A 25729-nucleotide genomic window follows, 5' to 3' on the forward strand; every position below is an offset into this window, starting at 1 on the left:
TTTTTTCCAGCAGCAAACTGGGCTGTTCCACGTCAGACCAAAGCAGCAGCTAAATGCCTTCCAGGCGTGAGCTTGAGTACACACACCTCCACAGGCCTGGCCTTGGCCTTGCAGAACTGGCGATAGTATTCCCAGTAGGTTTTGTCTTTTTTGTTCAAAAACTGCATGTCCAAGTAGGTGAGGAATCTCTCTGGGCACCTGGAGACGCAGATCTGCGGGACAGAGAGGCATAGGGAAGAGGGTGAACGGGATAAACCAAGGAGTCTACAAGGTCGGATGGGCTGCTGAGCTCCTCACCAGCATGACCAGGAAAGCGTCAATTTCCATCTAAGTGGCTTAAATCGTGTTTCCAGTATGACTGTGTGAAATTAAGTTGACATTAGAATGCTAGCAACCTAGACTTCCTGCTTTCTTGGTCTGCATGAAAACAAGATATCAAGCAGTAATGGTATTTTGTGCTTGGGTTTTTAAATCAGCATATACTGCCTTACAGACCATTTTTTAGCATTTTCAAACCAAGTATTTCCATGCTTCTTTTCTATCTCCTCCATCGAGTCACACCTACTGCCCGCTTCTATCCCCTATTTTCCTTTTAAAGGGCCCACGGGTCCTTTTCCCACCTCCCATCCATCCTCATGACTTAATACCTGTCTAGGGGAGTGTAATGTTAAGTAAGGTGACCCAAACTCAGAAGGCAAGCCAGAGTGTTCTCTTTCAGACACAGATTCTGGCCCATGATATATATATGTGTGTGTGTGTGTGTGTGTGTGTGTGTAGTATACGCACACATACAGGTATAAGTATGGGTAAACTTTAAAAATTCTAGACAATTTATTTTTAACTTGATAAATGTAAATCCAAAAGTAGTTGGGTGAGGAAGAAGTCTCAGGACGTCTGTCACTCTGATTCTCCAGGTAGCAATATTTTGCATAACTATGAGGTACTATAACCACTCTCCTCACTTGGATTACACTAATTTTATATCCATTCAGGATGTACCTGTGAGGGATGGTTTATGCAGATTTAAAAATTTTTCTTTTAAAGGTTTTCATTTTTGTTAGTGTGTGTGTGTATGTGTGTACACATGTGTGCACACTTACGTAGATACATCTCAATATGTACAATGTGCATGCAGGTACCCAAAGAGAGTAGAACACTCTCTGGGGCTAGAGTTATAGAAGATTGTGAGTCATGTGACTTGGGTGCTTAGGAAGCAAACCGAGTTCCTCTGTCATGATTTTTTAATGAGGCATTTCTTATAATTAGTATATAGCTGAGTCTATGTACATTCTAGGTTAGAATCTTGCTTTGTTTTCTGTATGAATAAAATGACTTTGAAATATCCTGACAATTGTTAGTGTACAGGGGAAATATTCATCAGCGTGTCTGTGAGTTTCCCATAATTCTGAAAACATAATTACAGTTTGTCACCATGAGAAATAAGCCAAATCTAGATATCTGCCACAATTAATCAACTCAAGGTCTCTTATCAACACTGTGTGGACATGGGTAAGAGAGGTTACATATGCAATTACTTTACAGAAATGGACTTGGGTCACATCAATGACAAACCAGGTCCCCTGTGCAATTATTACAGTAATGGACTTAGGGCACACAGGTTACTGTGGTCATCTACAGAGTCATGACAAAGTGATAGCAACCCAATGTGTGATTTCACTAAAAATGTTGGAACAGGGGAGGGGAGGTACAGTCTGTTGCTTTTGATTTGCTTATGGTTTTTTTTTTTTTTTTTTTTTTTTTAAATAGAAGCTCTGCAAACTGAGAGACCTGCATTAACTTCTGTGCATCTCCTCAGCTCAGCTCCCGTGGAAAACCCTGACCCGGCCTGTCCATCATCCTCCACCAAGCCTTTAGTAATTATTCCTTTTCAATGTTTTAATATTTTGACAATATCACAATGATATCATGGATTTCAGATCCTGTTACTTCTCTTTCTCGCCTTTTCCCACCTCTGCTGAACTCCTTTCTTTCCCTCTCTCTCCCTTCCTTTCTTTCTATCATCAGCAACTTACCAGTGACTACACGGCTGACAAAGATGGCTCCTCACCATGCACCCCAACCATCAGCTGCTAATAGTGCTTCAGGGTGGAGTGAGGCTTCGTGAACTTCTTCCCCATTGTGAAGGAACACTGATGGGCCCATGGATGATGCGAATTCACAGATACAATACCATGTTTTTTCCAGAAGACTGCATTTCAGAGCAATATTCTTCACCTTTCTCTTAAACTCTTTCTGTGTGCTCTTCTGCCACACCTCCTGACTCTAGGAGGAGGTGATATAGATGCCCTCCTTGGGGCCCATCAGTCAACAATAACTTATCCTCAACACCATTTATAGCTTTCATGTTGCTAGAATGTCTTACTCATCTGTGAAACCTGAGAGCGACAGTGTCAACTGGCCACCAAGATGTGCCCACTGGTGCATTAGCAGCGTGACTGTTATGTCAAAAAACAGATGCTTTCTCATTGGGTTAGAAGCCTGCTCTATAGGAGGGAATTTAAACCTGATACTATAAACCTGTTCAAAGGTGCATAGGCATCAAATATACAGGCTGGGGGTGAGGTGGAGGAGCTATTACTGTTGCTTTTCTGAATGGATGTGTTATAAAACTGCTTTCTAAATATTTATTTTTTACATTTTTATATCCATAGATTAGCACTTGTCTCAGCATTGTTTTGAGAAGCTTCAGTTTGCAGGAGGTTATAAATAATGCAGAGATGAATAGCTGGCCAAAGTGCTGGTGATTATTCTTACTGACAGTTCGGCAAAAGCATGACTGCTAAGTGAGCTGCTTTCTCACCTTTTGACGGGTTTCTACTGTCTACGAGGGCACCTGGCGTTGACCACACAACTCAGTAGGAGAACTAAATGTGTACCTCAAGTCTCACAGTAATGTCGTGTGATAGCTGCAGGAGCCCAATGCCTTCCATAAGTTTGACAACATAAAACAAGCCATCTCCATAAGATTGTCCTTTATATACTCACATACATATGCACTATGCCCCTCTATATCTCTGTCTGTCTGTCTGTCTGTCTGTCTCTCTCTCTCTCTCTCTCACACACACACACACACTCACTTCTAGCAGAAGCTCAGGAGGTCTCAAAGCTGAAGAGCTGCTTATAGGGACACTGACAGCATCCAACACCTCCACATGTTTTATAAGAAGGTCAAAGTTATTACCGATGAGAATGGGAAAAGTTCACTGTGATTGGATCCAGGCTGAATAAATCATGAATGTGTCAGGAGATTCCTCGGTGACATGCTAGCTTTGACTCTTTGCCCATAACATGGCGAAGACAGAAGATGGATACATTTCGGTGCGTTTATTAAAGTGAAAGCTCAAAGAGCCAACATTCTCTGGAGATTCATATAATGGGAGGTGCTGCTTCTGAGACCCTGACAACTCTACACTTACAAATACATGCACAATGTATACCGCACACACAGACTGGTCCATTTGCAACAGCAAGAAGAAAACAATTAAATGAGAAAAAGTAGTTTGTCAAAGAGAATCATAACGAACTTCAATCAAAACACAAATGAGCTTAAAACAACAAACCATAGCAACTGCTCTGTCTCCTTTTCCTCTATCAGACTGAGTTGTTCACTTCAAATGGGATGCTGATTAGAAGCAATCAAGATATAATTAGCCAAGAAGGTCGCACTGAGGCTATGTATCTGAATTGACACTGGCCTGCTATTCAAGGGCTTATGACCACACTGCCAGTTGATAGAAACATTATGCATGGAATATAGACAGCTCCGATCTATGAATACACCATCGCAGGGCTGACCAACATTTGCAGCTGCAACATATCCCGCTGAGCTGAGATCCCCATGGGTTTCACAGAACACTTTCAACACCATTCTTCATTATTAAAACATCAATTCAGGTATTTCAACACTATTATCAATAAGAATTGTGTACCTGGGAGGGTGAATTGTGCCGAAGATTAAAATACTATATTGTTGTATACACATTATATACATATACATATATATATCCTAGATAATCTAGGAAAACATTTATGAAAATAACAAACATGTGACTTTTTGTTTTATTACAGGGACTTTGGTGTGTGAGGTATAGTGGAAAGGGTGGGAAGACAGTCATTCATTGGTTTACAAGCTCGTTCATTCCATAGATTCACTGATCACCTACTCTGGGGAACTGGAGGTAATGTGAAAACAATGGGAGACAAACCTGGTAAGAATCCATCCTTACCCTCAAGGCATCTGTCCCTTAATTCAGGGAGAAAGATAGCAAAGCATTTCTTTTTAGTGAGATTGTGTGTGTGCACATGTGTCTGATGGTGTGTACAAGTGTGGAGATCGGAGATTATCTATTCCAAAAGATGTAGAAATCAAACAGAGAAAACACAAGAACCGTCAAGGAGCAACTGGCTCTTCCAAACAACCACACTCCTCAGTAAATTCATCCAAAGAAGCAGAGATGACTGAAGCAGCCAACAAGGACTTCTGGACTGTCACTGCTTGTAGGAGCAGACAGTTACCATCGCTGAAGTCCCTCAGTCGCTGTGACATAATTTATCTCCGCCTTAGCTTTGACTGTGAGTGGCCATGATACCAGGCTTACATCTGCTTACCGCACGCAGACCTGACACAGGCTTCCTGAATCCTCTCAGCCAGCATGCTAGAGACTGCTAACTCTAGCACGATGGCAGCCAGCCTTACCTGTGTGGTGGAACACTGTAGTCGAAGCATCATGGAAGTACTGGTACATCTAAATATGTTAAAGTAAAACAAAATGCTCTTGTTCCTGTTTAAAAAGAGAAACATAAATGAATCTTTTCAGTGGCAGTAGGGAATGCACATCAAACCACAGAAACTCTGAACGCAATGCCTTAAAAGATCAGCTCCGTTTTTGGTATGTGGGTGCAGTGTACTCTCAGACTGCTTCTGCACCGTCTAACAATCCAAGCATTGACCCAGCATACAATTCACAGACCACATGAAGCTCAAGAATAAGGAAGACCAAAGTGTGGGTGCTTCGGTCCTTCTCAGAAGGGGGAACAAAATAGCCATGGGAGCAAATATGGAGACAAAGTGTGGAGCAGAGACAGAAGGAAAGGCCATCTAGAGACTGTCCCACCTGGGGATCTATTCCATATACAGTTACCAAACCCAGAAACTATTGTGGGTGCCAAGAAGTGCATGCTGACAGGAGCCTGATATAGCTGTCTCCTGAGAGGCTCTGCCAGAGCCTGACAAATACAGAGGAGGATGCTTGCAAACAACCATTGGACTGAGCATGGAGACCCCAATGGAGGTGCTAGAGAAAGGACTGAAGGAGCTGAAGGGGTTTGCAACACCATAGGAAGAACAACAATATCAACCAACCAGACCCCCCCCCCCCACCCAGAGCTCCCAGGGACTAAACCACCAACCAAGGAGTATACATGGAAGGACCCATGGCTCCAGCCACATATGTAGCAGAGGATGGCCTTGTTGTGTATCAAAGGGAGGAGAGGCCCTTGGTCCTGTGAAGGCTCGATGCCTAAGTGTAGGGGAATGCAAATCATGGGCTGGTGGGTGGGGAGCACCCACATAGAAGCAGGGGCACAGGGAGGGGTAGGAGTTTCAGGGGGAAACTGGGAAAGGGGATAACATTTGAAATGTAAATAAAGAAAATATCCAATAAAAAGAAAATAATAAAAGTTGAAGTAATTTGTCCACCAGCAAGACTATAATATGAGACAAATGATTACACTGTCATTGGAAATGATGTTAACACACATGTTTAATGGAAGGAGATATTAATAACATATTATTTTTTAGAGAGGAGCTTTCTTTTTTATTGATATATTTTTTATTTACATTTCAAATGATTTCCCCTTTTCTGGACCCCCACTCCCCAAAAGTCCCATCAGCCCTCTTCCCTCCCCCTGTTTTCCCACCCAACCCTTCCCACTTCCCCATTCTGGTTTTGCCCTATACTGCTTCACTGAGTCTTTCCAGAACAAGGGGCCACTCCTCCATTCTTCTTGTACCTCATTTGATGTGTGGATTATGTTTTGGGTATTCCAGTTTTCTAGGTTAACACCCACTTATTAGTGAGTGCATACCATGATTCATCTTTTGAGTCTGGGTTAATTCACTTAGTATGATGTTCTCCAGCTCCATCCATTTGCCTAAGAATTTCATGAATTCATTGTTTCTAATGGCCGAATAGTACTCCATTGTGTATATATACCACATTTTTTGCATCCATTCTTCTGTTGAGGGATACCTGGGTTCTTTCCAGCTTCTGGCAATTATAAATAGGGCTGCTATGAACATAGTGGAACATGTATCCTTATTACATGCTGGGGAATCTTTTGGGTATATGCCCAGGAGTGGTATAGCAGGATCTTCTGGAAGTGAGGTGCCCAGTTTTCAGAAGAACCGCCAGACTGATTTCCAGAGTGGTTGTACCAATTTGCAACCCCACCAGCAATGGAGGAGTGAGTGTTCCTTTCTCCACATCCTCACCAACATCTGCTGTCTCCTGAATTTTTAATCTTAGCCATTCTGACTGGTATAAGGTGAAATCTCAGGGTTGTTTTGATTTGCATTTCCCTAATGACTAATGAAGTAGAGCATTTTTTAAGATGCTTCTCTGCCATCCGAAGTTCTTCAGGTGAAAATTCTTTGTTTAACTCTGTACTCCATTCTTTAATAGGGTTATTTGGTTTTCTGGAGTCTAACCTCCTGAGTTCTTTATATATATTGGATATTAGCCCTCTATCTGATGTAGGGTTGGTGAAGATCTTTTCCCAATTTGTTAGTTGCTGATTTGTCCTTTTGATGGTATCCTTTGCCTTACAGAAACTTTGTAATTTTATGAGGTCCTATTTGTCAATTCTTGATCTTAGAGCATACACTATTGGTGTTCTGTTCAGAAACTTTCTCCCTGTACCGATGTCCTCAAGGGTCTTCCCCAGTTTCTTTTCTATTAGCTTCAGAGTGTCTGGCTTTATGTGGAGGTCCTTGATCCATTTGGATTTGAGCTTAGTACAAGGAGACAAGGATGGATCAATTCGCATTCTTCTGCATGCTGACCTCCAGTTGAACCAGCACCATTTGTTGAAAAGGCTATCTTTTTTCCTTTGGATGTTTTCAGCCCCTTTGTCGAGGATCAAGTGGCCATAGGTGTGTGGGTTCATTTCTGGATCTTCAATCCTGTTCCATTGATCCGCTTGCCTGTCACTGTACCAATACCATGCAGTTTTTAACGCTATTGCTCTGTAGTATTGCTTGAGGTCAGGGATGCTGATACCCCCAGAATTTCTTTTATTGTTGAGAATAGTTTTAGCTATCCTGGGTTTTTTGTTATTCCAGATGAATGTGAGGATTGCTCTTTCTAACTCTGTGAAGAATTGAGTTGGGATTTTGATGGGCATTGTGTTGAATCTGTATATTGCTTTTGGAAAAATGGCCATTTTAACTATATTAATCCTGCCGATAGAGAGGAGCTTTCTTAAAAGATCATTAACACTATTTTGCTATGTATTAGTATAGAAATAATTATAAAAGGTATAAAAGTGTAAAAAAGAAATTATCATATAAATTTGGGGATTATATTTTTTCATTTAATTTTTTATTTAGGGATTTCTTTAATATAAGCATGTATTATGGTGGTGGTGTAAAAATAAACAGTAGTCACACTTTCTATTGCAAATTATAATAAGTGGAAGTTATGAGCTTCCAATGGAATAGTACCCTGTCATTTGATATTCTCCTTCTCATTTCCTTGGGGAGATGAAGACAACCGCAGCCCTGCCTACTTTGCAGTGGTGTGGAAGAACCAAGATGATGCTGGATTCCTGTGGTTGTTCAGCTTCAGGGCACAAAAGGCAACTGTGAGCATTGATTGTAGATCCCGCTTCCTCTCCTTATCGACTCCGAAGGTTTACCAATCAAAGAGCACACATGGAGGGCCCCAGGGCCCCAGGTACACATGTAGCAGAGAACGGCCTTCTCTGGCATCCGTGGGAGGGGAGGCCCATGGTCCTGTGGAGACTTGGTGCCGCAGCGTAGGGGGATGCTAGACCAGTAAGGCAGGAATGGGTGAGTGGTGGTGGAGTACCCTCATAGAGGCAAAGGGGAGCGGGAATGGGATGAGGGTTTGTGGAGGGAAACTTAGGAATGCGGACATTTAAAATGTAAATAAAGAAAATAACCAATAAAAATTGTGTCTTGAAGTGTAGCATAAATGTACAAGGGACATTTCAAACAACAAACAAACAAAAATGTTCTAGATAAGATCAAACCCAGAAATGCATGAAGCTCTCTGTGGAAGGCCCCACTAGTCTTTTCCTTCTCCCCTACCATATCTAGCCCTGAGCATCTAAGCAGAAATGGTAGGAGGAAGTCCACTAGAGAGAGAGCTGTTGGTAAGATACAGAAAAGTTTCATTGAGGAGAGGTGGGCTGTCTTTCCGTGAGACCCTCTTACAGAACCTGAGGGTGCTCCAGGAAGGACAGACTGGTGTTGATGCCTGTTCTCCTGCGTGTATTACGTTATACATGCACATACCCAGGAAAACACTCACACACATACATACCTACAAAGATTCATGGAGACCTGGGCGGGGGTTGGGGGGTGGGAAAGACCTATCTTGAATGGAATTTTATTTAACCATAAAGAAAAATGAGATTATGAAACTTGTGGGTAAAATGGATGGATTTAGACAGTATTGCATTAAGTGAAGTGATCCTGCCTCAAAGGCTGTTATATATGCAGACCCTAGCTCTCTCTCTCTCTCTCTCTCTCTCTCTCTCTCTCTCTCTCTCTCGCTCGCTCTTTGTGTGTGTGTGTGTGTGTGTGTTTATGTGAGCACACGCATGCATGTGTGTGACTATAGCCTGTATAAGTAGAAAAGTGACCATGGAGGGGAAAGACTTGATTAGGTAGAGGGCAGCAGAACATGGAGGTGAAATGGAGTCTTTGGTAGGAAGGGCGCACGCAGGAGAGTGGGGAGAAGAGGTGGGAGGAAGATCACTACAAACAAATTCTCCTTGAAAAATGCTACCATATAACCTGCTAATTTGTATGGTGATCTTAAAACTTAGTTTTTTGAAGAAGAAAAAAAGAAAGATGTGCTGAATTGCGAGAGTTTCGCCTCTCAGAAGTATGCTATTTCAAACACTTTCCTAAAGGAAAGGTCACAGCACAGCATGTCACCAGATTGGCCTTAGACATTCTGAACACAGAATGCAATGTCCTCAGGTTCCTGGGGAAAATTACCGTTCAAGCCACTATTCTACAAAGTTGGGCCGTAAATCAAATAGAAAGAAGGGAAAATCAGATGAAAGGAAAAGGCTTTTCCAGAGTTCCAGATGCTTTCCTCCTGTGATCTCTGACCTCAGGAAGGTAGCCACGGACGCCCTCCATCAAGACAAGCAGTTGACAAAGAAGGGAGTCTGCCTGGCACAGAGAAACCAAGAACAGAGCATGCATTCTAAAAGAATGGTTGCTGTTTCTTTGAAATTAAATTTTAACTGGGCATTCTGTGAGTTGTTTGCTAAATTTGGCAACTTTTGAACAATGATCAAAGCTTGTGAGAAGCCTACAGTTAACCACAGTGTTCCTCAGTAGACCAAGAGCATGGCCATGTGGTGTGGTAAAGATGGCCATGCAGTGAGGTAAAGACGGCCATGCAATGAGGTAAAGATGGCCATGCACTGAGGTAAAGATGGCCATGCAGTGAGGTGAAGATGGCCATGCACTGAGGTAAAGTTGGCCATGCAGTGAGGCAAAGATGGCCATGCAGTGAGGTAAAGATGGCCATGCACTGAGGTAAAGTTGGCCATGCAGTGAGGCAAAGATGGCCATGCAGTGAGGTAAAGATGGCCATGCACTGAGGTAAAGATGGCCATGCAGTGAGGTAAAGATGGCCATGCAGTGAGGTGAAGATGCCCATGCACTGAGGTGAAGATGGCCATGCACTGAGGTAAAGTTGGCCATGCAGTGAGGCAAAGATGGCCATGCAGTGAGGTAAAGATGGCCATGCACTGAGGTAAAGATGGCCATGCAGTGAGGTAAAGATGGCCATGCACTGAGGTAAAGATGGCCATGCACTGAGGTAAAGATGCCCATGCACTGAGGTAAAGATGCCCATGCAGTGAGGTAAAGATGGCCATGCAGTGAGATGAAGATGCCCATGCACTGAGGTGAAGATGGCCATGCACTGAGGTAAAGTTGGCCATGCAGTGAGGCAAAGATGGCCATGCAGTGAGGTAAAGATGGCCATGCACTGAGGTAAAGATGGCCATGCAGTGAGGTAAAGATGGCCATGCACTGAGGTAAAGATGGCCATGCAGTGAGGTAAAGATGGCCATGCAGTGAGGTAAAGATGGCCATGCACTGAGGTAAAGATGGCCATGCACTGAGGTAAAGATGCCCATGCACTGAGGTAAAGATGCCCATGCAGTGAGGTAAAGATGGCCATGCAGTGAGATGAAGATCCCCATGCACTGAGGTGAAGATGGCCATGCACTGAGGTAAAGTTGGCCATGCAGTGAGGCAAAGATGGCCATGCACTGAGGTAAAGATGGCCATGCACTGAGGTAAAGATGGCCATGCAGTGAGGTAAAGATGGCCATGCACTGAGGTAAAGATGGCCATGCAGTGAGGTAAAGATGGCCATGCAGTGAGGTAAAGATGGCCATGCACTGAGGTAAAGATGCCCATGCACTGAGGTAAAGATGCCCATGCAGTGAGGTAAAGATGGCCATGCAGTGAGGTAAAGCTGCCCCATTCACTGAGGTGAAGATGGCCATGCAATGAGGTAAAGATGGCCATGCACTGAGGTAAAGATGGCCATGCAGTGAGGTAAAGATGGCCATGCAATGAGGTAAAGATGGCCATGCACTGAGGTAAAGATGCCCATGCACTGAGGTGAAGATGGCCATGCACTGAGGTAAAGATGCATGCACTGAGGTAAAGATGGCCATGCAGTGAGGTAAAGATGGCCATGCACTGAGGTAAAGTTGCCCATGCAGTGAGGTAAAGATGGCCATGCACTGAGGTAAAGATGCCCATGTACTGAGGTAAAAGATGCCCATGCACTGAGGTAAAGATGGCCATGCACTGAGGTAAATATGCCCATGCACTGAGGTAGGTCTTTAGAGAAAGCAGACTCCTGGGAAGGAGAATTATTTGAATCTGACCCTGTGTGGTGGTCCTGGAAGTGGCTGTTTGTATTCGTTGACACTAGACAAAGCCACTGAAGGAAGGAGGAGGACTACTTTAGGCTCACAGATGCACATTATGATAGGGAGTCATGCGTGATCACGAGACTACTGATCACATTGCATCCGTGGTCAGGAACAGGGCTGTGAATGCTAGGGTTCCACACACATTCTCCTTTTGATGCACTCCAGGACCCGAGCTCAGGAATGGCGCCACCCAAGGTCCTAACTGACCCAATTTAGGAACTCTGTCACAAAGGACATGCCAGGAGGCCATTTCCATTGTGATTCTAAATTGCATCAAACTGACAGCCAACATTAGCCATTATAATACTTAAAATAAAATTCATAACCAAATACAAATTGTATTAGAATTCTGTGTGAAGTGTGTGTGTCTATGTGTGTGAATGTGTATCTGTGTATATGTTTGTGTGTGTGTGTGTGTGTGTATGTGTGTGTGTGTATATGTATGTCTTGTCTCTGCAGGTCTGTGTCTCTAAGTGTGTCTGTGTATGTGGGTGTATGTCTGTGTGTGTCCATATGTGTGTGTGTGTGTGTGTGTGTGAGAGAGAGAGAGAGAGAGAGAGAGAGCATATTGTATGTCTCTGTGTGTCTTGTCTCTGTAGGTCTGTGTCTGTAAGTGTGCCTGTGTGTATGTGGGTGTACGTCTGTGTATGTCTCTGTGTGTGTGAGAGTGCATATGTGTATGTCTCTGTGTGTATGCGTGTGTGTTTTGCTCTATGTTGAGACAAACTAAGAAGTGGGATGATATTAACACTATTATTAAGCTGCAGTTATGATTTTTACATCAGACCTTGGTAGACACAAAAAACAATAGCCTGGCAGTGAATAAAGACTGCGTAGTTACAGTAAAAGCAAAGTCACTGACTGCTTCCAGCTTCTGGTATCAACACAACAGGACATGGCAGGCTCTGCTGAAGCTACAACACTGCGTGTGCACAGTGGCAAAGTGGACTGTGTGAAGGAGAGAGCCAATACAAAAGCTGCAAAGTGGAGCAGAAAAGGAAAACCAGAGGGAAGATGGTGGGGGTGGATCATACTCTCTGCACAAGGAGGATCCCAGACATAGTCACGTTAGGACGAGAAGCAGAGGGAGCTATCAATATGCTACGGAAAGGAGCTGGAAAGAGATCCCAGCCCAGACATGGGGGTGTGGACAGAAGGAGGAACAAAGCTGGTTATCCAATGGATACGAACTAAAGTTAACAAAGTATCAATAGGATAAGAACGCTATTAAATTGCCAGGCCTAAACCTGAGATAGGAAAGAGTATTTCCATGGAATACAATTATGGGCAAAGAATCAATGTGAGTGGCCATTCCTTTTGTTACAGGTTCTTCATTACAGTGTAATTTGCTTTCAAGTATATATAGTTGTTTTTGTTTTTTTAATTTTAAAATTTGGCGGAAAATTTAGCATACCATCCCAAGCACAACGATATCCTCTAAAGACAGGTTCTATGTTCAAAATTATGCAAAATTTAAAAAATTAAATCAAATAGAAATTTTGGGTTGGTCACGTATTCCAACAGATTTCTGGGGCAGTTGTCATTTTGTGAACAATTCTATGGTGACTCGAAGGTTGTTTTCCTTCCCATGTTCTCCATGTTGAAATCCCTTCCAGCAATCTTTGTGAGCTGAAGTTCTTGCAGTACCCAGAAGGTGGCGCCACAATCAACCAAATTCTTGCTTTCTACAGGCCTTAAAGCCAAATGTGGCAAGCAACTTGCAGAGAAAGTTAGACTTAGCTACAAATCCTGTGCCCTCTGAAGCCTTGGTTCCACCTGGTTTGGAATTTCAGGAAACTATCCGTGCATCTCCTTCAGTCCTTTCCACTGGGAACAGAGAAAGCATACAAGTCCGGATCCGTCACTAGCCCAGGTATGACAACGTCCTCGCAAAACAGGCTCCGTGCCCAATACGAGGACTCTTGTGCATATGGGAGTCCAAGGCAAGCGGCAAGGCTGCCATGACACAAAATACAGTCACTCCGGTGCTTACACTGACCGGAGTGTGGTGCCGGCTTGGGCTTACTCATCCTGAGATGTGTCCACTGCGGTCTGGAGCAGAAATACGCACATTATTTATGCCTTGCTTTATTGAATACATTTCTACCAGCAAGTCCTATGTCAAAAGTTACATGAAAGTCCATTTCACTGCATCTGGTATGCCTTGGTGTGTGTGTGTGTGTGTGTATGTGTGTATGTGTATGTGTGTGTGTGTGCGTGCGTGTGTGTGTGTGTGTGTGTGTGTGTGTGTGTGTGCATGCATGTGTATGTGCATGTGTGTGTGTGTGTGTGTGTGTGCGTGTGTGTGTGTGTGTGTGTGTGTGTGTGTGTGAACCACAGATGTTGTTCCTCAGGCATCAACCACTTCTTATTTAAAGGCAGTGACTAACTGGCCTGGAGCTCAGCAATCAGGCTGGCTGTGTGGTGAGCTCCGGTGATCTGGTGATCTACCTGCCCTGGCTCCCCAGCACCAGGGTCTCGAACACAGTTCACCATACCCAGCTTTTAAAATATACTTTGAACAGACTGGGCTTGGGTCTACATGCCTACAGAGCAGAACTAATTAAGTCATCTCCCTGCCCCTTCTGTGGAAGACTGTGAGCAGCTCACAGGAGTCAGTGAGCTCTCCTCCCACTGTGTGGTCCCGGGATGGAGAGCTCTCCCCCCCCCACTGTGTGGTCCTGGGATGGAGAGCTCTCCCCCACTGTGTGGTCCTGGGATGGAGAGCTCTCCCCCACTGTGTGGTCCTGGGATGGAGAGCTCTCCCCCACTGTGTGGTCCCGGGATGGAGAGCTCTCCCCCACCACTGTGTGGTCCTGGGATGGAGAGCTCTCCCCCACTGTGTGGTCCTGGGATGGAGAGCTCTCCCCCCACTGTGTGGTCCCGGGATGGGATGGAGAGCTCTCCCCCACTGTGTGGTCCTGGGATGGAGAGCTCTCCCCCACTGTGTGGTCCTGGGATGGAGAGCTCTCCCCCACTGTGTGGTCCGGGGATGGAGAGCTCTCCCCCACTGTGTGGTCCCGGGATGGAGAGCTCTCCCCCCACTGTGTGGTCCCGGGATGAACCCAGGTGTGGCAGCTTCACCCACTAGGCCGTCACTTGGCCCAATTTTGCTCCTTGATCTGAACCATATCTGGCAAATTTCCATGCCAAAAACACAGCCATACACAGTACCTTGAAAGATTAATGGTATTTCGTTATATAATCATATCATAGCCCGTTTAATCAATCTTTTGACAGACTGTTGGCATTCCATTCTGACTTCTGCCTGATACCGGCTACACTGTTTGTTTGGTCTCACTGTTACTGTTCTGCCTGTGACAGGGGACAGCATGAGTCTCCCCGAAATCTCTTCCACGGGCCATCTTCAAAGGCTAAGTCCGATAGGTGACCTCCCTGGTGAGTGTTTGACCCATCATCGGAGGCCACTGAGGTTGAGCCCTGCTGGAGGGGTGCAGACTGTGGCTGTTCCCAGCTTTCATGAGAGGCTCCTGCCTCATCTGCTGCGGGCTTCGGCCCTGGTGTACTGTGCAACCGCCAAGCAGCGGGATGATAAAATATGAACTTGAACTTTTGAACCCGCGGGCCACACAAGGCCTCGCTCTTTATTCTCATTTCTGTTTCCTCGGAGTGATGGAAGTGAACGCAGCTGGTACCGTTTTTAAAAAATGCATTCAAACCTCCATTAAATTAGATTCTAAGCAGAAGTCACAAAAGAGTGAATGTTGGTAAGTGATAAAACCGTGTAAATGCCACCGTGGTACACTGCCACCGTGGTACACTGCCACCGTGGTACACTGCCACCAGTAGTCAGCAGTGTGCTATTTTGTCACTTCACCAAACACTGGAAATTTTGACCTTTTTGTGTTTGACAAACTCATGGGCAAAAGTAATTAGAAAACTTTATTGAAGTTTTTTGTGAATTTTGTATCATGCACCCCAATCCCACTCATCTCCCCATCCCTTTGTATCCAATCTCTGCCCTTGCACCCTCCCCCAACAAAAGAAAACAAAACCTCATTGTGGAAGCTGCAGTGTGTCACAGTGTGTGCTGCAGGACGCCTGCTGTCTGCACGCCTTTGCTTGCAAATGTTCAGTGCGGAGTCCTTGGTCCCATGTGAGGCCTCTGGCTTCGCCCACACTGTCAATCCTGGAGCCTCACTGGGACTCCTCTGTTGTCCTGTGCCATGGAGTGCTGCAACTTGGACCTGCAGGGCGGCCTCAACTTGCACTCCAGCTGTTCAGACATGGAACGGATGATCGGGTGGGCCAACTCACAGTCCTTGATCTGGGCCTGAGTGGTAGCTGAGCTGGTCAGCCCACCAGCTCTCTCACACCCACACCACCAGGGGCAGATCTACTGGGCTGCCCGGGTGAGGTGGAAGGCTCACTCTCAGGAGGGCTACAGATGGTGATCAACTCTACTGCCCTGCCTCAGGTGGGGAGGAGGAGGGAGGGGAGGGCCTTTCTCCCTCACCCACTCTCCCGATTGGCAGACTAGGTGCAGGGCTCACTCTCCTGACTGGCAGCTGGCAAGGCGCAGACACAGGTCTTCCACTCTTACATCCTGTCCAGGCTAGGGTGGGGTCAGCTCTCCAGCCTGCTGTAGGTAGTAAGGAGTTGGGGGTACCTCTCCCTGGACCCCATGTCACTGCCTGACAGTGAGGGGTGGGGCCAGCTCTCCTCAGTTCTTCAGTAGGTGAAGGGCAGGGCCAGCTCCACACAGCCTTCAGGCATCAGCATGGCCCCAGGCAGCAGCCCAGACCAGGGACTTCTGCAAGGCCTTTGGTGGTAACAGAGCCGTGCTGCTGCGGGGTCATGGACCCAGACATGGCTGTTGGTGACAGCACGGCCTTAGGTGGCCTTACCGGCTCCTCACACCAGGTTGTTCCTCACTCCCCTCACGTCTCCAGTTCTGACTCTCTTCACTGTGCCCGCATCCTCCATTTCTCTTTCTCTTCCTTTTCAGTCACCCACTTGCTCCTCTTAGTGGTGCCTGGGGACTCTCGTGGTCTGGGGTCATCTCTGGAGTGCTAGGCCCCACCCTTGCTGTGTGGCTCCCGGCAGGGATTCTCTCAGTATATCATGTGTGTGTGTGTGTATGTGTGTGTGCGCGCGTGTGTGCACACGGGAGCGCATGCCCGTGTGTGTGTGTGTGTGCATGCACGCCTGTGTGTGCACATGTGTGTGCGCTCGCGCACGTGCGCGCGCGTGTGTGTGTGTGTGTGTGTGTGTGCGCGCGCGCGTGCGTGCGCGTGCGTGCGCGCGCGCTCAGGCTCATGGGAGGATCTGATTCTCTCCTTCCACCCTTACATAGGTTTCTGGAGTCAGGCCCAGGCTGGCACAGTAGACCTCCTTACGTGCTGATCTATCTTGAAGGCCCCAGATGATCTGCATTTCAGTCTTGAGCTTTGCATTCAGATCACGAAGCAATTATATCCCAGGATTGCCATTTATCTTTAATTCTGTTTATAATGATTTTGATGGTTTCCTTTTTTTGTTTGTGTGTGATGTTTTTTGGGCTTTTGGATTGCCTTTGTTGTGGTTGTTTGTTTGTTTTTGAGGCAAGATCTCTCTGTGTGGTACTGGAACTCACAACTCAGTGTGCAGACCAGGCTGACCTCGAACTCTTGGTGATCTGCCTCTGCTTTCGAAGTGCTGGGATCCCAGGGATGTGGCACCACAGCTGGACCTTTTGGAGGTTCACGTTCAATGACAGAATTCTTCAAATCTTCTGTTACATTTTTTGGCTTTGCTATTATATTTAGAAGATGCTGTTTAGCCCACAATTTTATAAAAATACTCCCGGCCTGCGTACTGATCCTATCTCATATGTAAAGTCTTCACTGCCTCAAAGGCTCTAGGTGGATTATGATAAAACAGACACAGCTTTACTTACATGAATAGTATTCCATTTATCTCAAAGCCATTTGCTTAAAAATGCATTTTCTGCCAATGACTTGAAATTCTGTATCATATTACAACTCTGGTTTTGTTCCAAATCCAGGGACACGGGCCTATAACCTCGGAAGCTGTATGGGTTATATATGCCAGGGGCCAAGGAAGGAAGATCGCACGTTTAGTGCCTTGGCTTCAGTGTGAGTTCAAGGCCACCATAGGCAACTTCACATTGGTTCCAAAATTTAAAAAAAAAAAAAACATAAATACAAAAATAAATACACAATCAAATGAATGAGGCCTAGACACATGACTCTGGTATAATGCCCATCTCCATGTGCATGGCCCCAGAGTCAATCATCAACCCTGAAAAACTGTATTTACAATTGGACTTATTTCTACTTAGTTTTATGACCATTCTATACTTTAGAATAGTGCCATAGTTCTTATGAATTCACTCTAATATTTTAGACGTATTTTATTCAGTAGCACATATATGTATTTAATCTTTAAGGTTTATTTATTTTATCTTATGTGTATGAGCGTTTAGCTTGCATGTGCACATGTGGACTGTGTGCATTGCCTATTGTCCACGGAGGCCAGAAGCGGGCATCCAATCCCCTGGAACTGGAGACCAATCCTTGGACCTCTCTGCAAGACTAGTATGCATTCTAAATAGATAAAATGTCTTTCTAGCCCCTTAAATAAAAAAAAACTCCATTTTTATTTTACTCATATGGGTGTCTTGCCTGCTGTTTACCTGTAGGCTATGTATAGCTGTATATCATGTGCATGCAGTGTCCACAGAGGCCAGGAGGGGGCGCCGAATCCCTTGGCACTGGTCTTAAAATCAGGCTTCCTTATAGGTGCTGGAAATTGAACTTGGGTCCTCTGGAAGAACAGCCAATGTTCTCAAACACTGTGTTACTTTTCCAGACTCCTACTTAAACAATTTAATACTGAGTAAAATTTGATTTGCTTTAAGTATTTCCACTTACTATCAAGTCTGTAAGCATAATTTAAAATAACTTTTCATTAAAATTTTAAATTGGTACACATTTTATTATGATCATTAAAACATCAGCTCCACCATATTTGTCTTACTGAGGGTCACTATTGATGGGATGACACACAATGACCAAAGCAGTCTGAGGAGGAAAGGGTTTATTCAACTTACCCTCCATGCCGCAGTTCATCATCAAGGGACGTCAGGACAGGAACTCAAGCAGGGGAGGACGCAGAGGCCATGGAGGGTGCAGCTTACTGGCTTGCCCCTCATGGCTTGCTCAGTTGGTTTCTAGAGACCCCAGAACCATCAGCACCCCCACAGTGGTCTGGGTCCTCCCACATCAATTACTAACTAAGGAAAGGCCCTGCAAGCTTGCTAAATGTTACCAAGGCATTTTCTCAGTTGAGTTTCCTCCTCTCTGATGATTCTAGCTTGCGGCAAGTTGATATAAAAACTAGCCAGTATAAGATCCAGTGACCTCTTCTGGCCTCATGGGTATCCATCCATACATGTTCACACACACACACACACACACACACACACACACACACACAAATATCGCACTTTTAATATCGGTTTAAGGTTCAGAAAAAGTATAAGTTACTATACAATAATTTTTGCATGAAGTTGAAAATATAAAAATCCTATTATCCAACAAAATGTTTTGAAATAATTGTTTCTTTGCAGTTGGAAAAAAAATGTTTGTCTCCTGCTCCATCCTGCTTACACAAGAAGTAAGTCCCAGCTAAGTTGGAAGTTTAAATATATAAAAGGAAATTACAAAAAGAACTATAGAAGTAAGAGCAAATGATACTCTAGATCATAACTCTGATGCAACTAAAAAGCAATATGAACAGCACTGGCTATGGGTACCTTCCCCACTGAGTTTGTTAGTTTTCAGTAAATGGAGGAAAGGGACTGGAACTGTTGCTCACATGTTGCTGAAACCATTCCATTTCAAACTAGGTTATTTTTTTGTTTGTTTGTTTGTTTATTTTTATTTTTTTTATCAGACCTTGTATTTGAGTAACTAGTCTGTTAGGCAAGAATCATTTCTAAACAGAAAATTGCCTGTTTCAAAGTACCTGAGGATTTAGAGTTCAAGTGTGTGTGTGTGTGTGTGTGTGTTGTTGGTTTTTGGTTTTTGGTTTTATTTTCTAAGGTTAAAATACATTTACAGCCTGGATTAAAATTTAGTTCAGGTGTCTGTTACGCAGAGGCTTTGTGTAAGGGAAACCTTCCCCAAATCTGCCTTGATTATAAGGGTTTCCTGTTCCCTCCTCCAAGCCTCCAGGTTTTCTGGTTTCTCTGCAGTTATTCTGCCTGTGGATTCTTCAGCTCTTTACTGGGTGCCCATCTTTAAATCTCTTGCCATAGTGCGTTCTCAGTTATGGGCTGCGCTACAGAGAGGCCTGAGCATTCTGGACTGTGTTTCTATTGCAACCTTCTTGTTAACTAAACTTTTGCTGTTCCATAGTTATTCAGAGCCAGAAACTCAACTGGTTGCAAAGAGCCAGAAGATCTAGCAGCAACCCCATTGGGAAGACAAAAGAAAGAAATGGACCAGGAGAAAAGGGTAAAAGTTTTCTAAAACTGTGAGTCGTGTATTTGTCTGTCTGCTTCCAAAACCAGACACCTCTGTTATAATTGACCTTGGGCACATTTTTTCCACACTGACCACAGTTGTCAAATTGCCCCCCAGAGATAGTTGAAGACCTAGGAACATCACAAAAGTCAGAATGATTGTCAGTAAACATAGGAAAAAGAACCCAACAGCAGCTTGGTGTAGGCAGTTCAACCACTGTTCAGTATGGCCGCCCTATATCCCGATCCAAAGGATATGCTCTAAATATGGCCATGGTCCCATCCTTACTTTTGATCTGATTTTCCCTGATCAGAGTGGAGATGCAGAGCATAAAATCTCCAAACCACTTACAGCTATCTGTAAGAAGGGACAGGAGAAACCGCCTCCTGAGTCTCAGCCTTCCTACGAGGTCCCGTGGGACTGAGGCTGATGTGTGTAGGTCCCGGCTTAGACAGTAAAACCATGCAAAGCATAGGTGGTGGCCATACTCACTCATTGGGGGTTCCCTTCTGGCCACAAAATTGTCCCTGGCTGTCTGTAGGATAGGCCATTTTCCTGGGGTCACCATGTGCCCAAGCTGTGGGAAGAAGAAAGGACAAATTCTCCATCAGCACCATCTGGCTGAAGGCAGTCTAATTTGAGAGATTAGGATTGCCAGGGCAATGCTCACCTCTTCCCCCTCAGTCATAGAACATTATTGATTTTCTTCAAAGAGTAATTTCTTAATGAAAAGAAAAATGATATGTGCGCGAATTGCTCTGAAAGCCTGCTTTTCTCCCCTCCAGATTCATCTGGGCCGCAGCCAAAACATGAGGTAAGGCACAGAGAAAATGACAGTTATTAAAAGGAGGGGGAGGGGCGCAGACAAAAGCTCACTTGGAAAAGAAGACGCCTTTTCTAAAGCTCAAGCAGAAATGACTTCATACCAGCGCTGATAGATTTACTCCAAGCAGAATGAGGTAATGCTTTTGGGGAGCGGAATACAGAAGCGGAAAAACACTGCAAAATGCAGCGGCATCTCTGATTTCCTAGGACATTCAAAAGGCAATCAAGGACACAGCAGAGGCAACCCACAGAAAGATCACCAAGTGTTTGTCCGACAATCACAAACAGAGCATAATACAAACACGATATACCCCTGACCTCAGTACCATAAGGACTCGGTGGTATTCTCCGTGGACATGCTGGGCCTTCACACAACCTTGTCGCCTGTTTCGTTTGTTTTAATGAGGATTATAAACTCTCTGAAGCTAGACTACAAACCTATAGAAAGTAATATCTACCACTAAGTTAGCTAATGCTTGTTTGTTGTAACTGAATTTTTCCACCTTCTCAAGTTTCAACAACGCAGTCTTTAAAAGCGCAGCTTGCAGATGAAGACGCACCTTTGTCCTCTGCTTCTGGTAATGTTGCTCAGTCATCTCCTAACGCACACTTATCGGATCTGACAGTTTGCCTTATAATTCAAGCACCCTTATACATGTGGCTGGTGTGACCAGAGATGGCAAAAAATAATAATAATAATCAATTTTCTGAAAGAGGATGATCTTGAGGAAGAGGGTCTTTTGCTCCATATCTTTCTCATCAGCCCAAGCTTTTCTGTCCAGTGTTAAGCACCAGGAGGCCTCCTTTGTCTACCTCACTCTAATGTCACAGAGGCCGACATCTTGAATTCCGTCTTGTGAGATCTGGGTAGCCCTCTGCCACCATGTCTTCCTGTCCTTATTCTCCAGAATAAAGAAAGTGAACTGTAAGTAACTGCATAAATGACATCGGGGTGCTCAGTGCTCACTCAGACCCTCATTACACTGTTTCGTGCCTCAGTTTATCACACATTGGCTAAGCGAGAGAGAGAGAGAGAGAGAGAGAGAGAGAGATCCAATTTTATCCAACTTTGTCTCTTTTTTCAACTCTTTGTCTTAATGTGCTTCTTTTAGCTTTATCTTAAAACATTTTCCCTTTTTTCCAAATAATTATTAACCGAGAATTAGGCATCCAATTCCTTTTTATGTAATTTTTCCTTACTCTCGAGGATTTCATACATATACACAATGCAATGTGATCATATCCTCCTCAACTGGCCTGTATCACCAACTCCCCCTCCCCCTCCCCTCCCCCACCCCTCCCTTTGTCTTCATTTGAAATGCAGTAGTATTGCTCATGTGTGCAGGGTTTGGAGCCATTCACTGGAACATGGACATACCCTGAAAAAGGAATGATTCTCCCTTCCCCAAAAGCTCCCCAGTAAGGAGTGGGGCCTGCAGAGTGTCTCCCATATTTATGTATCTATTTCTTATTATCTATAACCCAGATTGAATTATTTATTTTTTAATTCTGCCTTTCTAATTAACTACTAAAACACAGACACAATGTATCAGAATGCATAGAATATTGAGACTAAGGGACAATTATGGAGGTGGGAAACTACTGAACCCCCAAAACCCAGTCTCAGAAATCAAAATCTGAAACCAAATTCTAGAAGCTTCCACAGGTACAATGGTGCTTAACCCAGGAACAACTAGGGACAATAAAGGAGACACCAGTAAACAGGACACTATGACAGGCAGATGTGGTATCTGGGAGCATCTGGGGACCTCATTGTACACTTGCTCTTGTAACTGTAAACACAGCAGAGGGGTTGAGAGGAGGCCGGGCTCCATCAGTAGCAGCTGCTGTGACAACTTCTCCCTTTTATATCATCTATCTCCTAAGTAAAGACTTAACTAAGTAACCACTGTATGATGTGGGTCAGAAGACATGTCTGGGATGAACGCATGGAAGAGTTCTCAAGGGGAATGGAAAGGAGAGAACCAGGTTTACAGAGGGAAGAAGTGAGACCTGAGACAGTTTGAAAATGACTATGATTTGGACATGGAGTTGGGCGTGGGCAACTCCCACGTGTGAGATATACAGATGATATAGATATAGGAACAGGTATAGATACAGATATAGGTATATAGATATGCATATAAATGTCTATATATGTATACATTTATCTGTGTGTATACCTAAAATAGATTGTATTACCTGCTTGCAGTGGATCAAGGAGTCTCTACTCTACCTGGTCCTCATGTGACTCATGCATCTCACAGTAACTCTGAGAAGTTGGCATCCTTTTGACCTATTTTACACATAGTCTATTTTTCAAAATTATACATCTTTTAACTGATATAAGCGGTTGTTGCTTCATGAGTCCTCTGGTCTTATCCAGCAGACTATAGTGGCAAAGAAGCTAAAACAGATACAATAAATAAAAAAATACTTCCATAATAAAAGATTTTAAAAATGTTAAATATTAAAAGATAATTTCTTAATGAGAAATATTAAATACATTAAATAATGAAGACTCCTGCTAAGAATACATTAAGAATAAGCTTGCTTTAGTTTCATTCTGTTGCTGTGATAAGAAGACCATGACAAAAAAACAGCTCAGGGGAGAAAGATTTATTTTAGCTCATGTGCCATGGTATCACTGCAGAGAAGTCAAGGCAGGAACTTAGACCAGCTAATCACATTGTATCCATAGTCAATGGCTGAGAGAAGTGAGCCTGCCCTGCCCTGCGCTCAGCTCAATTACTACATCAGAGTTCATGACCCCCTGAGTGGGTCATGGTGCTGCCCACTTTAAGGCTGGTTCTTTCTATACCTGTTGAGGGGATCCAAACAACCTCCCAGACACAGGCCAACCTGTCTAGACAGTCCCCCACTGAGACACTCTTCTCGGCTGATTTTAAATTGTTCAAAGCCAGCAATTATCACTAACCACAGCAGAGCTTGTTAATGGTAAGAACTGTAGTTGGGAATGAAGTGTCCCCTCCAGCTGCTACAGTGACCCTAAAGCAGAATGCTCAGAATTGAGGACCCAGGAAGGTGATTGCTTTGGAGGACTCCGAAGTTAGTGGGATGACCCATTGATGATAGCTCTGTCATTTGATGATAATTTGTCATTGTCAAAAGGTGGCAGGAACTTTAGGCAGGAAGGCCTACCTGAAGGAAATAGGTCACTGTGGGGAAGTGTTCCTTGGTGAGCTATACCTGGTCCCTGACCTCTTCTCTTCTCCCTGCTTCCTGTCCACACTGAGAGAAGCACCCAGTGTTCACACCTCGGTATTCAGCCTCACCTCAGGCATAGCAATGAAGCCAGCTGACCACTGACTAAATCCATGAGCCAACACACATTTTTCTTGTTTTTAAACTCTTGAAGGTATTGGTTACAATGACAAAGAAGGCTAAGTCATACTGTGAACATCAGAAATGACACCAGCACAATTTGAGATCTGTCATGAATGAAAGGAGATGACACCAGCAATCTGCAAGCTTTGGTCATTTGGTTCTTGCAGAGGGGTCAGGAGGGAGAGGGAGGGGCTGGATCTGTCCATTCAGAGGCAGGGGAAGGACATAAAGATAAAGGTATCCCAGAAGGACTTCCTTTCTCCACCTTCTGGCACTGAGCTTCAGCCATGTTTATTGAGCAACTTCTACCTTCCCCAGTCAGCTCTGGTGAGGAAGCCAGGACAAAGATGGTGAGTGTTTGAGCATGGAGACTTTGTGCTCTCAGCTGCCAGAGAGAGAAGGAAAGGCAAACAGGCGACAGCAGGCGCCATGAGTGTGACACTGTGCAGAAGGTCAGGGCATCTGCTGTAGAAGTCACATGGCCACTAAGAACTACATGGATTATTAGAACAAACTTAGGCTATGAATGCAAAAATACATGTCTTGCGGAAGTTTTGTATTTTGAGACAGGGGCTTGTGTAAGCCAGGTTGGAATAGAGATGTAGTCAGGGATGATTCTAAATGCTTGTCTCTCCACTCCTACCCCAGAGTGCTGCAGTCATGGGTGTGTACTACTGTGCTGCAGTCATGGGTGTGTACTACTGTGCTGCAGTCATGGGTGTGTACTATTGTGCCTAGTTTATGTAGTATAGGGAATTGAACCCGGGATTTTGTGACTGCTAGGCAAACATTATAGCAACCAAGCCATATCCTCACCAATACATATTTTAAACATAGTATAGTTCAGAGAATAAACCTCAATGTTTTTATACTGGTTACATATGTAGTGATACTTAAATAGAATACATTATTAATTTGCTGAAATACATTCACTAGTTTCTAGCTGTTTGTTTGAAGACATTCTCAAAGATGAAGAATTGGAGATTACACATGTCATGCACTGTCAGATCTGGTCGAGAAGACATCTTCACAAATGTGGGCTCCTGGTACAAGGTGATGATTAGTATTGCTACATCATTGACCTAGCTAATGAGTCACCTAGAAGTCTACGGTATCCAACACAAACACTTTATAACATGTCCCTTTCACAATCCAGCAATAATGGTCACTAATAAAATAAATGTTTTTTTTCTAAAAATTCAATACACAGTTAATGTCTGCTGAAGGATGAGGAGGAGCTTTCTTTAAGGGTGTGGCCTGTGGTATGTCACTATGCTCCAGGATGGCCTTATACCCTTGAGTAGTTAGAAAACACAAACTGGATGTGGAGTTTTTTTTTCTTCTTTTTAAATGGACTAGAAATTGGGAGGAAAATAAAGGTGATTCTGAGAAGAGTTAGAACCCAATTCTGCTGGGTTGACTGTCCAGTGAGCTTTACAGATCCATCGCCCCCTGCTTCCCCAGAGCTGGTACCTCCGGTGGGCACGGCCACACCCAGTTTTTTAAGTGACTCATGGGGATGGATTGGATGCTTACACAACAAGATTTGAATAGATGGAGCCATCTTTCCAGCTCCTAGAAATAACTCTAAAGAAACACTTTACCTGAATCTGATGCTTACTTATATGGTGTGTGTGTGTGTGTGTGTGTGTGTGTGTGTGTGTGTGTGTGAGAGAGAGAGAGAGAGAGGGAGAGAGAGAGGAGGGAGGAGGAGAAACTGGACGCTTGTACACTCTGTTGAGGTAGCTCACAGAGGACTGATAAGGTCTTATTTGGGCAAATGATCTCATCGCTCATCTCAAGGAAATGTACAGCCCTGA

The 25729-nt window shown here is 44.3% G+C and overlaps 1 protein-coding gene across 1 annotated transcript in view; it reads right to left on the reverse strand.

Moving 5' to 3' along the window:
- Slc44a5 (solute carrier family 44 member 5) overlaps positions 1-25729 on the reverse strand; it is a 67003-nt gene that overhangs the window by 32785 nt on the left and 8489 nt on the right. Inside the window, exons 4-6 of the mRNA XM_052178817.1 lie at positions 20229-20313; positions 4718-4802; positions 87-212 (exon numbers count right to left, since the gene is read on the reverse strand). Coding sequence (XP_052034777.1) covers positions 87-212; positions 4718-4802; positions 20229-20313 — 296 coding nt within the window. The remainder of the gene's footprint in view (positions 1-86; positions 213-4717; positions 4803-20228; positions 20314-25729) is intronic.

The sequence above is a fragment of the Apodemus sylvaticus genome, chromosome 4 (genome assembly GCF_947179515.1).
Source record: "Apodemus sylvaticus chromosome 4, mApoSyl1.1, whole genome shotgun sequence".
Classification (NCBI taxonomy): Eukaryota; Metazoa; Chordata; class Mammalia; order Rodentia; family Muridae; genus Apodemus; species Apodemus sylvaticus.